The sequence below is a fragment of the Lycorma delicatula genome, chromosome 2, assembly GCF_047948215.1.
Source record: "Lycorma delicatula isolate Av1 chromosome 2, ASM4794821v1, whole genome shotgun sequence".
NCBI classification, from domain to species: Eukaryota; Metazoa; Arthropoda; class Insecta; order Hemiptera; family Fulgoridae; genus Lycorma; species Lycorma delicatula.
Window position 1 is genome coordinate 175,079,203 of NC_134456.1, and position 16,677 is coordinate 175,095,879.

Below are 16,677 nucleotides of genomic sequence, written 5' to 3' on the forward strand. Positions count from 1 at the left end.
TGAAATTCTATTATGATGCTAAATAATAATATTTAACAAGTAAAATGAATGTATCAATCTATATAAATGGGAAAACTTATAATAAAATAATTCAAATATATTCATTCCTTGCTAAACAATTTTTTATCCTTAGAAACTTGCTTACATTTAATTAATTTAATAAACAATTAATTCATGAACTTTATTAAGTTAATTTTTCTTAGAATATTTTTATAGGTTCATTTATCTATCAACCAAACCTCAATCTATTGACCGAAAACAGCAGGAATTAATATAGAAAACATGAACGATAGCAGTCTGAAAATTGAAGGGTATGATGCAAGGACAAAACAAAGCCAAATCTAATAAACTGGCCTGCAGAAATCCAAAATCTAAAAAATAACTAGTGTTTAGTTTTCTGTATGCTATAAGCATTTATTTAAGGAGGGTCTTACTATAGTAGGTAATTCTTTTAACAGCCTACTTGATGTGAATGAAGTGTAAATGAAATGCATTAAATATGTCTGGGTAATATCCAAACTAAACCAAGATCAATGAAATAATACTGTCATAGGTTTGGTCTCATACATTTACAGTATATAGCCAGTTAAAGTTTTACTAGAGTAAGAACTTGATTAATAAAAGACGTTAGCTTTCAAAAACCTTGGAACTATATTTAGAAAAAATATAATCCTCAAAATAAAGGAAAAAATCGAGTCCTTTTGGAAAATCATCGTGAAATTTTCAGAATATGAGTATACAGAATAATTATAATTATAAATGAATAAAAAGTCAATTTTTTGAATTAACATTCGATGGCTCAGTTAATACAAAATAAATACTTTATAATTTGTTTCTTTTCCACCTAGAATTATCATATTGTAAATGAAAACATACACAATTCTATAAGTTTTTTCCAGCAATTCAGTTAAGTTAGATGACTAAAGTTTTTACGAAGACCAATTAAGGCTTTCTCCATATAAGAAAAACCCCTGAGCGACAAATTGTTATCCTAACTCCTTATTTAACTTTTAGTCACTACATGCAAAAGAAAAATTTTTAAGATTTAATTATGAGTTTTTAACAATATGTAGATCTTAAATGTACATAAAAATAGTTTGAAAAAAGATATAGCTTAAAATCACCGAAAAGTAGATCCATTATTCCTTGTTACAAGCAGTGTTGTAAATAAACAACTTAAATTTTTGACAATAAATTTATTAGCAAAAAGAACACATTATGATGGAATATTCTTTAAGTTTTTTAGGTTTTTTTGTTGAAATTTATTTTACCCTATGTGAAATAAATAATTATCATCATGGAATAAAAAGTTTCATAACTGAATTATCTCTTATTCAGTATACATAAATGATGCTTATACCATTTTCAGCAGTATATATTGACAAATTGAGCATACTATTAACCACCACCTGCTTTTACAGGCAGAAAAACTGAGAAAATGTTATCAACCTTAAAGGACAGAATTCTTTACCTTTAAAACAAACAGAAAACCAACAACAACAGATAGGCACAACTGTTCAAGCTGATTCATAACATTCATATCTGCAAAAATGGGCTATTTTTTTGTTGAGATAAACAGTACTATTAAACTTTCAAAGCTATCAAAAGGAACTCAATGCATCAAACACAGGTGTTTTGATTGTGACAATAATGAAAAAGAAAGACATTTATTTAAAGATAAAATAGAAATAAAAAGATAACAATTAAAAGAAACAATAATAATAAGTTTTATATCTCTGAATACATTAACTTGAATCCTCGTGTAACAAAAACTCAATCCAAAAACGTTAACGTTACCATATAATTTGAAACAAAGAATTATTTACAGAATATTCTAAAAACAGAATACAAGAGCTACTGAAAACAGTTAAGAAATTTATAAAACTAATACAACAAATTTTAAATTGGATTAAGTGGAGGAAGATTCATAGAGAAATTTAATTAAGAATATTTGCCTAAAAAATAACTATCATGACCATAAAGTCAAATTATGGTCAATTATTATTTGAAAAATAATATACATCAATTTTTTTTTAAATTTGATAACTATTAACTTTTACAGTAATGTTAGAATGCAACTGAGGAATTTAAAATAACTGGTATTGGCTTATATAAAGAATCTTAGAAAAATAAATAAATACAGCCTAAAAAAAATTTAAACAAAGAAATGCAATAAAGAATAACTACTATCAAGTCTAACAGAATATACAGAGTGATTCAAAACTATAAGGCAATCTCTCTGGAGCTGATGCTCCAATATTGCCTTTCCTCTATTGCTAAAAATAGCAAAAAAGTTCATAAAAACATAGGCCTAAAAATTCTTTGTTAGCTAGTTATAGCTAGCAAAAGATTTCGCCCAGATTTCAATTCCCAGGGAAAATAAAGACGACTTCCTGAAATTCAGAGGAGGTACATTAAGGGAAAAATTTAGTTGTTTCTTACAGTTTTTGGCCTGAATATTAAAAAATGGATTCCACATCTGAACCTGTGTTAATTTTAAAGATATCTTCTGACAAAACACAAAAATTGGAGGGAAAAAAACATGTTTTTGGGGTTAACGTTACAAAACTTTTTTAAATGGTTAATTAAGTTGTAATTTTTTTTTCATTAGAAACGTAGAAAATTTAACTCTGAAAAGATTCATGTAAATTACTTAAGAAAAAACTGAATACAGAATATTGAGATTTAACTTTATTAAAAAACAAAACAGACTGAATCGTGAAAAACTTTTTAACAGCATGAAATATCTAATTTTGTCCATAGGTTGGAAACAGATTTTAACTTTGAAAACAACAAAAAATGACATTAAAAATTAGTGAAAGCATTATTAATTACCTTCAAAGTTGTTCGAACTAGCCCCCATTTTGTTCAATAAATGATTTCGCTCAACGAATCCATTCTTTTCTAGTGCGTCTCCTAATGTTAGCAGTACTCTTATTAGTTTCTTCAGCTTCTATTATGCAATTCCTTAGTTCCTCTTATGTGTTAATCCATTTTGGGTAAACAATTGACTTCATCCAACCCCATAGAAAAAAGTCTGATGGCGTGAGGTCGGGAGATCACAGTAGCCATTCACATTTCGACATATCCATTGTCTATCTTTCCTTCTTTCGCAAACCTTGCTGTAAGCCTCTGACAGACCTCCAAACGTCTCAACTTCTGATCTGCAGTCAAAAGGTGAGGGACCCATCTGGCACATACTTTTTGGAACTAAAGATCATTTGTGATAATCGCTTGACAGCTCCCACAACTTATTCCGACCTGTTCTGCATTTCGGATACTCTCACCCATCGATCGTCTTCAAGAATGTCTCGAACCGCGCGAATGTTTTCATCTGTAATTCCGGTCCGAGGATGGCGATCGTGTTCCTGATCTTCTACTAATCCTCATCCTTCCTTGAACTCTTTATGCCAGGCAAACACACGAGTCCTTTGCAACATTTGGTCCCTGAACTGTACAATTAATCTCCGGAAAATTTCCGTTGCTTGAACTCCTTTACGAGCAAGAAATGTTATTAATATGTGTTGCGCAGTAGAGGGGGGCACCTGTTACTCTGACATTATGAGTGTTACTGATGAATTGGTTGGGAATGTGAAATGGTCGGCCCTTCCCACTCCTAATGACCCCACCCAAGCATATTACAAGCGTGGGCCCAGTCCTACCAATCGTAGATACTCAGGAACAAAAATCCCATTTATATTTGATTTACCCTCGTATAAGCTTCCTTGTTATGGGAAATGAACCAAGCAAATTATCACCTAGAACACCAAACCATAGATTAATTGAAAATATATGCTGGAAATGTCTTGTCGCAGTCTGATGTGGGTTTTCATCCACCCAAATACAGGTGTTACAAAAATTTACTATTCCATTTCTTTGAAGCATGATTCATCAGTTACAAGAATAAAATGAAGAAAATTGCAATTTCATACCCATTTTCTAGTTAACCTTGGCAGAATATCTTCTATTTATTATGATCTTGCAGTAATAAGTCTTGTACCTGTGTTACATGGAACAGATACAACTATGCTTCATTAAGTGCTGGCCATAAGCTTGATTGTGAAATATTTAAACGCCTTGATACCCATCTGGTGCTTGTAGTTGGAGATAATTGTACAACATTTATTATTGTTTGATAATTATTATCAGCTTTGTTGATGACCAGTATCTACTTGTTTTGGTTTAAAACTGCCAGTTTCTTTAAGTGGTCTCACCACAGCTTCAAATGTTTTGCAATCAGATGCTTTTTGATGTGGATAAGTACCATGATATTCTTCAATTGCAGCCAAATCATTCTTGTTTACCGTAAATTAATATCATGTCCATATACTCTACAAATGAATACATACTTGCATTGTCTCTCATTATATATTAAAAAAAATTTTACTAAATTTTGAAAATGCTATTTTATGAATTGTACACAGAATCTCACAGATAATGAGTGTTTCTAAAAGGGTGCAACCCTTTTTAAGGCATTTAAAGGTCACTCAGAGGTAAATTTTATTTCTCTCTACATGTCAGTTGGTAACACTGTACTCAAGGTTAGCAGCTTATAACTATTGAAATTTCCTTCTTATGCACTTGTGCCATAACAATATAAATTCATCTATATTGTGTTAACTATGTCATTTTCCAAGGCCAAATATGTGTTTATTAGCGAGACTTACTGCACACATAAATCTTACAAACAAGTGAAAGACAGAGTTCGGATAAAATTTCTCAATTCTTCAATTCCTAATAAGTTGACAATATCGCGATTAATTAATCAATTTTGTCTGGAAGTGTACATGATCGGAAAAGCACATGTCGACCATCACTGTTAACAGCAGAAGTTCTGGGTGATGTAAAAAAATGTTTGACTCGCTCACCCAGAAAGTAACTCAGAAAGTTATCTTCATAGGCTGGGCTTTCACCATCTACAGCTTTCAGGGCTACTAAAAAATTACAATTGCAAGCTTATCACATAATCATACACCAGTGTTGTTAAGAACTGAAAAATGTTTATAGTATTGTCGTTGGTTTTGTTCTCTTGTTGATGACAATGATATTGAAATTTTGGATCATGTTTATTTTGGCGATGGGGTATGGTTTCACTTGGATGGGTATATTAACAGCCAAAACTGCTGTACATGAAGTGCTGAAAATCCTCACGCGTTTCATGAATAACCATCACATGCATGTAAAATTGGTGTTTGGTATACGATCTCCTGGCGTCATGTAATAGGGCCTTTATTTTTTGAAAAATCTTTAGATAGTGTGGTTTATCACAACTTAATCAAACAGTTTGTTGCCATGTTAGATTTACATGAACGTGATTTTTTTTCCCAGCAGGATAATGCAACGTATGATACTGTTAATTGGATATGTTATGGGAATTTTTTGGCCATCATTTGATATCAAAAAGGTTGTGGCCTCCAAGATCCCCAGTTCTTACATCAGCAGACCTTTTCCTTTGGTGTTTATTTAAAAAGTGTCATTTTTAAAAACAATCCTCATACACTTGACGAATTGAAAGTTAACATTAAAAGTGAGATTTCAAACATTAATGAGCAAACAGTATGAAAAGAGGCTACGAATGTTATGAAATGTGTATAAACCTGCATCAAGTTCACAGGGAATCATTTTGTACATCTATTGTAAAGTTATTAAAGGTAATTTGAATATTGCTATGTAAGTATTTTATTAACATTAATATTTTTGTAATAAATTCCTGCTGTCAAACAAGGAGGTTTTTGAAACACCCGTTACCTTAATACAATACAAAAACCACCATCAAGATTATCTAAATACTGTTTCAAAAAGTTAATTGTTGATTAGCTGATATTGCCAACCTATGAAAATAAATTAATTCATTTTGATAAAAAAGTGGTAAATAAATGATCAGCTGTTATTTCCCATGCATGGACGAAATTAATTATTTCATGCTGTTAAAATTTTTTTTCACAATTCAGTCTGTTTTGTATTTTAATAAAGTTACATTTCAATATCCTGTATTCAATTTTTTCAGAATTAAATTTTCTACATTTCTAATGGAAAAAAAAAACTTATTAGGGTTGTCTGAAAGTTCTGACCCTAACATAGAAAAATGTACTTTTTCTGTCAAATATAGGTTTATTTTTCAACAAAGTCTCCTTTCAAGTCGATACACTTTTACTAGCAATGTTCTAACCTCTTTACCCTTCCAAATAGCAGCTGGCATTTTTCTCCACAAAATAGGTGTTTATGTAAGCAATAACCTCCATGTCCGATAAAAATCTCTTTCCTCCAAGTGAAACTTTAAGGTTAAGAAACAAGAAAAATTTCTTGGGGCCAGATCTGGTGAATACGGTGAGTGGTCAACCAATTTTCAAAGTGTAATTTTAGTGAATTTTAGTCATCGAAAAGCACTTTCTTCTTCAAATGTGGTCAATTTTTTGCAATTAATGCCTTCAGCTTGTCAAGTAATGATACATAAGACAGTCCCGTTATTGATTTACCTTTTTGAAGATAATCTATAAACAAAATTCTCTTACTATCCCAAAAAACAGTTGCCATCACCTTCCCGGCTGATGGAACCATCTTCGCCTTCTTCAAAGCAAGTTCACCCTTTGCAGTCTACTATTTTGACTGTTGTTTCATCTCAGGAGTGTAGTGGTAGATCCACAGTTATGAGTTGCTGCAGAAAATGTCATTCATTTTGTTTAAATTGCTCCAGCAGGGCCTTGGAAATGTTCATTCGAATGTATTTTTGATCCAAAGTGAGTAAACACGGCATCCAACACGCGGATAGCTTACGCATAACCAATTCTTCAGTTAATATATGACAAACACATTCTTTCAATATGCCCATAGCCTCTGCTATCTCTTTAACCTTAATTCATCAGTTGTCCAGTATCATTTGGTGAACTTTTTCAATGATATTGGTCGTGGTTGCAGTTTTTGGCCATCCTCAACACTTATCATCAACCAAGCTGGTACAACCACATTTAAATTCAGCTGCCCATCTTTTCATGGTAGCAAATGATGGGGCAGAGTCTCCATAAACAGCATCCAACTCGGTTTTAATTTTCATAGGCGTATTGCCTTTCAAATGTAAGTATTTAATCATAGCACATTATTTGATTTTTTCCATGTTCACAAAATCACTCACAATGTCTTACTCAAATCATTATTACGAAACAACAACTGAGCATCCAAAATGACTGAAATTTTAGTGAGTACCTTTTAACACACGTTTGAATAAATTCCCTAACTTTTGTTAATCAGTGCTGCCATCTTCATGTTGAGGCTCAAAACTTTTAGGCAACCCTAATAATTAACCATTTAACAAAGTTTTTTTACATTAAACCCAAAAACATGTTTTTATTTTACCCTCAATTTTTGTCAGATATCTTTAAAATTACAGAGGTACAGATCTGGAATCCATTTTTTTTATATTTTCAGGTCAAAAATCATAAAAAACTAAATTCGTCCCTAATTTACCTTCCCAGAATTTTAGGAAGTCTTCATTTCCCCAGGGAAATCGAAATCCAGGCAAAATCTTTTGCTAGCCATAACTATCTAACAAAGTATTTTCAGGCTTATGTTTATATGAACATTTTTCTTATTTTTAGCTATAGAATCAGCTACTGAGAGATTGCCATATAGTTTTGAATCATCTTGTATAACAGCAATTTACAAATGCAATCAATATGTAAAGAAAGAACAAATATAGATATGTGATAATTCAATTAATATAAAACCACCAAATAATGCTGCAATAATAATAATATGTACACACACATTGATCTTATGTTCGCAATTTTTACAAGTATTAATCATTGTCATACAATGAAAATATACTAATCTACACTCCAGAAACTCCTATTGACTAGATACATATTCAATGTTTGAATACAAAATAAAATATCTTCACAAGATTGTACAGTTTAATTCCTGAAGGAACAAATTTTTTTCTTAACTCTATAGAGTATAAAAGTTTCATCGAACTTTTACTTTATTGCAGTGTTATATCAATAAATATAACATTGAGAGAACTGAGTTATCAAATTATGTGTTTTGTAAGAGATAAATATTGGTGGTTTTATTTTCATTGATCACTCAAATATAATGAATTATATATACATATATACCTGAAGAAAGGAACTTGTTCCCAAAACATATCATTAGACACAAAGTATAAAGTTGCAATTGAGGTATTAAATGAGATATTTAATACCTCATTTAAAAGGAGGTATTAAAATTGAGGTATTTATAAATGTTTTGATTCTATTTAAGCAACTTGGAGATCATTAAAAGTTAAAAATGAAACACAAGCAAATATTCCGAACTGAAGAGACAATTATGTGATAATTGTACACATAAGTATCATGAACTCTCTTCTTTAGAACTATATTCTTCTACTTGATTAATCAGGTTTCTGTAATAGGGTTTTCAGAATCAGGTTTTCTGTAATAAATCTTTTATAAATTGATAACAATATAAAAATTAACAATATCAGCATTATTTTATATTATTAGCATAATTTATATGGAGAAAAAGTAGTTCAAATTATACATAAAAAAGCTTTTCACGTTAAGTGAAACACTTATTATAACATAAATCCCAAATTTCTTTCTTAAAAGTTCAATACCTTTGATTTCTACTCTATAATGTTTATTTTCAAATTCTCTGATGCTAGAAATTTTCCAATCACTTTCTAAAAAGAGCAAATCAAATAATAGCATTAAATACAGTCAAATTAGATTACTTCAGGGTATTCAAGTTTTAAGAGAGAGTTAGATTGATACAGTTTATGGAAGAGATAGATATTTTCGCTCACATCTATATGGTTTTAGTAAAGGTAAGTCAACTAATCACAGAAATTTAGTTCTATAATAGAAATATGATGGCAATCATCAGAAGTACATGGCATTGAGTTTATTTTTAGACTTCTAAAACCCCTTTAGAACAAATACATCATGATGCTCCTAAAAAAATTAGAAATATATGAAATTATTATATTTTAAAATGTTTTCAATTTTATCCATGCAGGTTAAGTAGTAGAGGCTCTCTGTTCCAATGCTAAAATTTGCATTTTTCAAAATTTATTCATATTCTTAAAAATTATATGCAGTATTCCATAGGCTCCCATCCTAGCTCCAACATTTTTTTAAGAAGTTAGATAGACAATTTACATACCAATTGTCAGTTGTAAAAACAGCATTATTGCTGATGATGCAAATCTACTCTATAATTAGTGGAAATTAGCATGAGCTTAAAGAAGAGGTCTCAATAGTTTGTCTACTTGAGAACTGGACAATCAAGAATCACTTGATATTATTAATATTAATATCAATAAGATAAAATTTTAAGAGAGATAATAATGATCTAAACGTATCAACTACAATAAAATCCATTAAAGTGAAAAAATAAAATTTTTAAGAGTAATTGTAAACCGTTGGCATTCATGGCATGGTTTTAAAAGAATAAAAATTAAATAAGGTAATTTACGTGATTGGTACTTAAAATCAGGTAATAGCATAGATAACAAAAAATAATTATTTACAACATATTTCATAAATTTTCACAAAGTTTGTATGATTTTATTTTTTGGGGAAGTTCATTTCATAATGGGGAATACTTGCTTACAAAAACATGATACAAGAATCATGAAACTTGAAACCATGAGACTCTTGTCATGGCACATTTAAAAAGTTAAACGTAATACCATTATCTTTATTATAAATTTATTCATGTATAACATATCTGAGAAGTTGCAAAAGAATATTTCCAGTAAACAGTCAAAGTCAAACCCATTCATATAATAACACTCAAAAAGGAGTAATTTTCATATACATTATAAAAGAACTATAGTAACTAGAAACAAACTGATGCATAGTTCTATCAAGTACTTTAATCCCCCCCCCCCCAAATCCATTGAAAGCAATTTAGGATTTCAACCTTTTAAAAACAGATATTTTTCTTTCAGTTATTTTTATTCACCAACTGGATTTTTTCCTACTCTCATAATAATAATAATCACACCTAGGATTATTCATAAATTTTATAAATAAGTTCTGTGAAATGGATGGTGCACTGTTTGGACTGTATGGGACCTGTTGTATAGTTCAATGTAGTAGGAGTATGTAACTGTTTATATATCTTTGGATAATTTGTACTCTTATCAGATGCTTTATCAGGTAATATATTCTATTTTATCATTCTTTGTAGGAGTATGTAACTGTTTATATGTCTGGTATACTGTAATCAGATGTTTTATTGTGTAATGTGTTCTACTGATCATCTTTGTGGCTTTTTATATAAATTTTTGTTTATCTTACATAGAATTTCTGAAGCAGAAATTCTAACAAAAATAAATATAGCAGATAAATTATGACACTATATTTTTCTTCATGAACAGATACACTTTTTTTACATTTATCTGGTACCAAGTGAGTTTTACTGTAATAACAGACTTAGTTTTCTAACAGTTGCAATGGAAGAAGAACATAATAGATAAGAAGAGTGTATTAAATGCAGTGAGAGGAGGAAAAAGGAATGCTTTTTTGATTTAAACATGAAATTAAACAACATGTAATATTTGAATTCATGTTGATTGTTAAGAATATTGTAAGGCTCTAATGAGTGACTTTATATTTATATTAACCAAATTTGAGCACATATAGGTATATGTATATAAACACACACACACACACATACACATACACACACACCGCACATCTTTAACTTGATAACAGAATCACAAAGAAGTTTTTTTAGAGGATTAATTCATAACATGACCCTGTGTATGGAAATTTTGTACAGAATGAAAAATGCTGTGCCACGATGTAACGGCAGAATGGTACTTTAATGAAATGATCTTTAAATTATCACTTTAGAGAAAAGACCTTAGAGCAGTAGAACATAAGAGTTTGTTCAGTATTACATCAAAATGCATCTGTTCATCAAGAACAAATCAATTGTAAAATAGAATGTATTTTTTTTATTGTCAAATTTCTAACTGAAGTATGCATGTTAAGACAAAGAATTAATTATGTACAAAGTTGATAATATTATTATAGCAGTGCAGTACATAGATATCTACAAACTAAACATTATTGTATATATAAAACAATAACACTATATTAGTACTGTTAATTTTACTGTTGTCTCACTATGAATACTGAATAGAAAAATTAGTTTAAAATGGTTAACAATCAGAACTCTTAGGAGAAATATTCACAAAAATTTTTTTAAAGCAAATGACATGCAAGCCAGCTCAGAAACAGTTTATTTTAACCATTAGAATAAAAACGGTAGCCCAACAAATTAAACTCATTCTTATATTAGAATTTGTTAGAATATATTTGAAACTATTTGAAATTGCATGTCACAGAATAAGGACAACTGACCAACTGGTTCAGCAATACCCTCTTCCACTGAGAATGGCAAATGTAACGCAAAGGTTGCACCCTCAGTACAAATGTTATGTGAGGCAGTCCAATCTTGAGCCTCACTTTCTGTACAAAAAAAAAAATTGTGCAGCTTAAGTCTTAAATATAAGGATAATGTTATAAACGCGATGAAATAAAAAAACAAAATAATGAGAATTTTCATTTTTATCTAAAAGAATTTACTTATTCTTCTTTACTGATATTTTCCCCTTCAAAGTAGTTATCTAGAGATATATATATAATTACGGCAGCATTTCTTCCAATCCTGAAAACATTAGTGGAAAGCATTTTTAGGGATACCAATTAGATTCACTTAGCAATTTTGTTTTATTTCATCCATCATCACAAATCAAACGTTTTATGTTCTCTCAATGGAATAATAAAAAATTGCAGAGTGCCATGTCTAAGAAGAGGAGGCTGTGGCATCAGTATGGTGTTTATTTTGGGCTAAATAATCATAAATTAATAGTGAAGTATGAGTTGGAGCATAATCATGGTGCAAATCCAAGAAATGTTTGCCCACATTTGGGATCACTTCCTTCAAATTGCCTCACATAAACTATGTAAAACTAAATAATACTATTTGTTGACCTTGCGATGAAAACTCATAATGGATGACTCCATTTGTCATTGAAAAAACAGTAAGGAGAATAACATTAACATTCTATTGAACTTAGTGCGCTTTTATAGATCTTGGTTTATCAGAAAGCTTCCATTGCGATATTTGGACCTTCATTTCATAACCATTACCCACATTTTATAACCTGCCATGATGCATTTGAGTAATTTCGAGTCATTAGTGATGTCATCTAACAATTGTACAGCAATGATTTTATTAAAGTTCAACAGTTTTGGAACAAATGTTGCTGCAACTGATTTTATATCCAAAATGTCAGTTAAAACTGTTTCACATGAGCCATAACAACAGATTCCCATCTCTTCAGAAAATTCTCTAATAATGATTTGACAAGTATTGATCACAATATCTTTTATTTTGTTGATATTTTCATCAACAATGTGTTAGGATGTCCACTCTTTTGTCATCTTTAATGGCCATGAAGGGATGTTCACTATTCCATTTTAAAACAAAATTTAATGCAAATCCTTTGTATCATTTTCAAAAAATCACCACTCAATAAAATAACTCAATTACTCAGGAGCCAAATTTGAAAAATCTATTTATTATAGCTGAAAATATTGATAAACTTTATAGAGAGTACTGCAATCTCGTAGGAAAAAGTTTAAGTCAAAAAGACATCACACAGAGAATTAAAAAATTCTCATTACGTTTTTATCACATCTCATATAATTACATTATGTGTACTTAAATTATGTGTCTCATTTATGGTAGATTTATTACAACAGAAGTTAAAATGGCAGTCCACTATTTAAATATCAGACAAGTTCTATTCTCTAGTCACTGGTCAGAAAATACAAGCACTGATCAAGAGAAATGATAAATAAGGAATTATATCAAATTGAGTGTACATTAATTAAAGATTTTCACTGCTTACACTCACTAAATTAAAAATGTAAGTAAGAAATCTACTGTTTACAAATAAAATAAATAGAAATAAATAAATTCAAATTAAATAAATTAATAAATTTCTTAAGCTCATCTCACACTTAAAATTACATTTTATATATATAAAACTTTCCTAGATTAAAATTTTAGTCTATTGTAAAAAAAATTTCACTTCATGTTGTCTTCACATGTTTCAGTATCAGAAAAATACAACCATTTTTTTAACTGAAATTTTACATATACAAAATTAATTCAAGTGACATAATTTGCTTCTCCAGCCATTCCCCATTTATACCAATGTTAATATGATATAAAAAAAATGATAGCTAATATAAAGGAGATGGAAGAATTTCATGTCAACACGACATGTAAAATGACAACACCAACAGCAAATGTTATTTTCTATAAATTAATGTTTGTAGCCTGAAAATAAAAACTGCAGACACATTACTTGTTGGCATTATGATTTTTTAAATTACAAATAAACTTCATCACCAGTTATAATGGATAAAATATAATCTCCCACTATAATTTAGAAGTATAATTCCATCATACTTCAGAGAATATGATTCCTCACAATACTTTTAAATGTTGGGTCACAAACTAAATTTAAATACAACTGCTAGTACAGAATCATCATTCATTTACTTATAACAAAAACCTTGAAATTATAGCAACAAACATTCATACAAAACTTGTAAGAGATAACATACTACAGTGTTTGTTGGATAAAACATTCTGAAATAAACCTTGGTATTTCACCCTTAGACAGGGTGAAAGTAATTAGAAAATTCTGACATGTAGGTTCAGGCATTGATGAAGAATTTAAAAAAATGTTACTGAAAGAGTTGTCTAACATCTTCTGATCAAAGTAATACTTAAGAAAGAAGATTCTCCATATATACATATTAAAAAAGCACAGTTTGAAAATGATGCCAATTTCAATTCGGAGTGGTAATGCCTCTCCTTTTATCCAGAAAGTTATGTGTTCAAATCCAAATCAAGCTTGGCATTTTTCAAATGCAACAAAATTCACCATCATAAGAGGCTATAATCGAGAAAAACGTGTGCGGTTGCAAAAAAAATAAATAAATAAACAAATTTATTTAAACCTTTTAAACAATAGACATAAGCATTGCAATGTAGCCTTTTTTTTAAAGGAACATTCTGATTTACAGGCTTAGTTCATAGTATTTAAAAGTACATCTTTCTTAAAGGTAACACATTTTTTTTCAAATACGTTTATTGCTTATAGCAGTATTTAGTTTTGATTTTTTATAGTATAAATGTAGAGATATAGAGTGGAATTTTTATCTTTATTCATGTCTGTTGACATTACTACAACAAATACAAATTTTTATTGTCACGATTTCACATTCAAAACCTAACAAAAATAATAAATATAAAATGTGCTATTGAATACAAAACATTTTTAGAAAAATTATGCACAGAGAGTAAGATAAGCTTACGTTCCTCTATATACAAAGCTAAGCAGAAACACCTGATAATTTTGAAAAGGAAATTTCTGAACTTACAAGTTGACAGCACTGTGCCCTATTTAGTACAATGTAATAACCGGCATCTTATAGTTCAGTTTGGTAAAGAGCACTGGCCTGTGTGTGACTGTGTCACTGCTGTTATTTATTTTAACTGTCTATTACAGCTACTATGTGGGAATTCAGCAATTTAATTAGTATAATGCACCATTATAGGATAATGAAACAATATTCTTTAGCGGGTGTCAAATTTTGACACCCAATAAAGAAGGCTCGGTTGTTGACAAGACCTACAAGCTGACAAAGAATTAATATTGAGGAAAACATTGTCTGAATGTTAAATGTAAAAAAAATTAACTATGCAGCATGTTATATTTCTAAACCCATCAAGAAGTGTTTCCTTCGTGGATATTTACAACTAATTTTTCATTTTTACAAAATTCAGGGTTCAAATTTGTTAAAAAAACAATCATAAGTGAAAAAAAATTGAAATTTGTACTGTACTGGATAATTCGTTTTATTCTGATGAACCACATTTTCATCTTGATGGTTCAGTTAATAAGTTAAATTACCATCAGCAATTGAAGATCATAAAGAGGTTCATCAGGGGCCTTTGGCCAATTCAAAGTAATGGTTCTGTGTGCTTTGTCACAATCTTTAATTAACAGGCATATATTTATTTGAAGATCATGAAGGAAATAAAGCAACAGTAAGTGCAGATTGATGCACAGACACGATATACATTTTTTTTTTTTTTGGTTGATATAAAATTAGGGTTATGTGTTCTGCATTAGGAAGAGCAGTCTTGGAAGAATAAACTGAATCTTGGCTTATAGATTGCTAGCTACATTTTTTAATTCAAAAGAGCTGAATAATAGTTACAGATTGACATTTTACGTAAACTTGTGCAATTATTATTCACTCATTGACCTGAACTATCTCACAAATTTTCATTGTATTGCAATAGTATATCACAGGTAAAAGGTGTACTGATCACTGATCAGAAAGCTCATTTTTATCAGGTTCTCTTCACACTAAAAATTATGTCTATCACACACTATTAACTGAAGTAAATATTCATTCCCAAACAGTAATTTAAGTCTAGCAAAGATTTTTTAAGAATTAATCTCTTTGAGAGAAATTTTATAATAATTTATTGGAATTATGAGGAAGGGAACAAAATTCTTATAAGCATCCTTACAAAATTATGAACACAACATATGAAAAGTTATCTAAAAGAAAATTACATCAAAAAATTAAAATTTAAGTCTTATCCAGTTAAAAATAAATATGCAAACTTTATTAGTTATACCTGTATTCACATCTGAGACTTGAGAAGACATAATTGTACTCGTACATGTTGTCATAATACCACTATTAAATTTTGTTGGAACTATTGTTGTAGAACAAGTTTGCAGAGGTACAGTGTTAGGAGGAATAATACAGTTGTTTGAAGCTTTAATTTCAGAGACCGTTATAGGAATAGTTGTATTTAGAGGAAGAGTTGAAATATTTAGACTAGAACTACTAGCAGTTTTAACAGCACAAGCAGCAGAATCTGTAACAACAGCAGCTACAACAGAAGGATTACAAGAAACAGTAGCAATAGTAGTAGAAGCAGTCATGGTAGCAACACTAGCAGAAATAGCAGAACTGGCTGTAGCAGCAGTCACAGAAGGGTGAGAATTAGTTGCAGTAGTGGTAGGAATTGTGGAAGAATTATTACTAGTAGAGGTTGTATTATCACAAATGATTCCAGATGCCTGGAGGATCTCAGCTAATGTAGCATTTTTACTAATATGTTCCTGACTTAGATCAAGAACAATCACATTACCCTACAACAGATAATAAAAAAACTTCAATTACAATCAATTTAAAACTATTCATAAAATCATGAAATTACACAGTAAAAGAGATAAAAGAAACAAAAACAATATACAGTAGAATAATGTAAAACAAACATGTCTACAAGGAAAAAACTTTTTTTTTTTTTTTTTTTTTTTTTTTTTTTTGTTACAAGGACTGTAGGTAGGTAGGTATTTTGTATGAGAGTGGTAATACTATATTACTTCTACTTATGTAACAAAAATAACTCAAAATAATCAGAAAATTCTAGGTTACATTCAGGATATGAAAATATACCTTATGGCTAAATTCCTGTTGACACGAAGTCAACGTAAAAGATGGTTAATGTTTGTCTGTTTGAAACTAAAACCTGAGAAAGGACTAATTGTTGGTAAAT

General features: G+C 29.8%; 1 protein-coding gene across 1 annotated transcript in view; it reads right to left on the reverse strand.

Moving 5' to 3' along the window:
- Positions 1–16,677, reverse strand: part of LOC142319432 (uncharacterized) — a 44,822-nt gene that overhangs the window by 22,100 nt on the left and 6,045 nt on the right. The window contains exons 4-5 of the mRNA XM_075356706.1: positions 15,748–16,270; positions 11,373–11,480 (exon numbers count right to left, since the gene is read on the reverse strand). Of these exons, the coding sequence (XP_075212821.1) occupies positions 11,373–11,480; positions 15,748–16,270 (631 nt within the window). The remainder of the gene's footprint in view (positions 1–11,372; positions 11,481–15,747; positions 16,271–16,677) is intronic.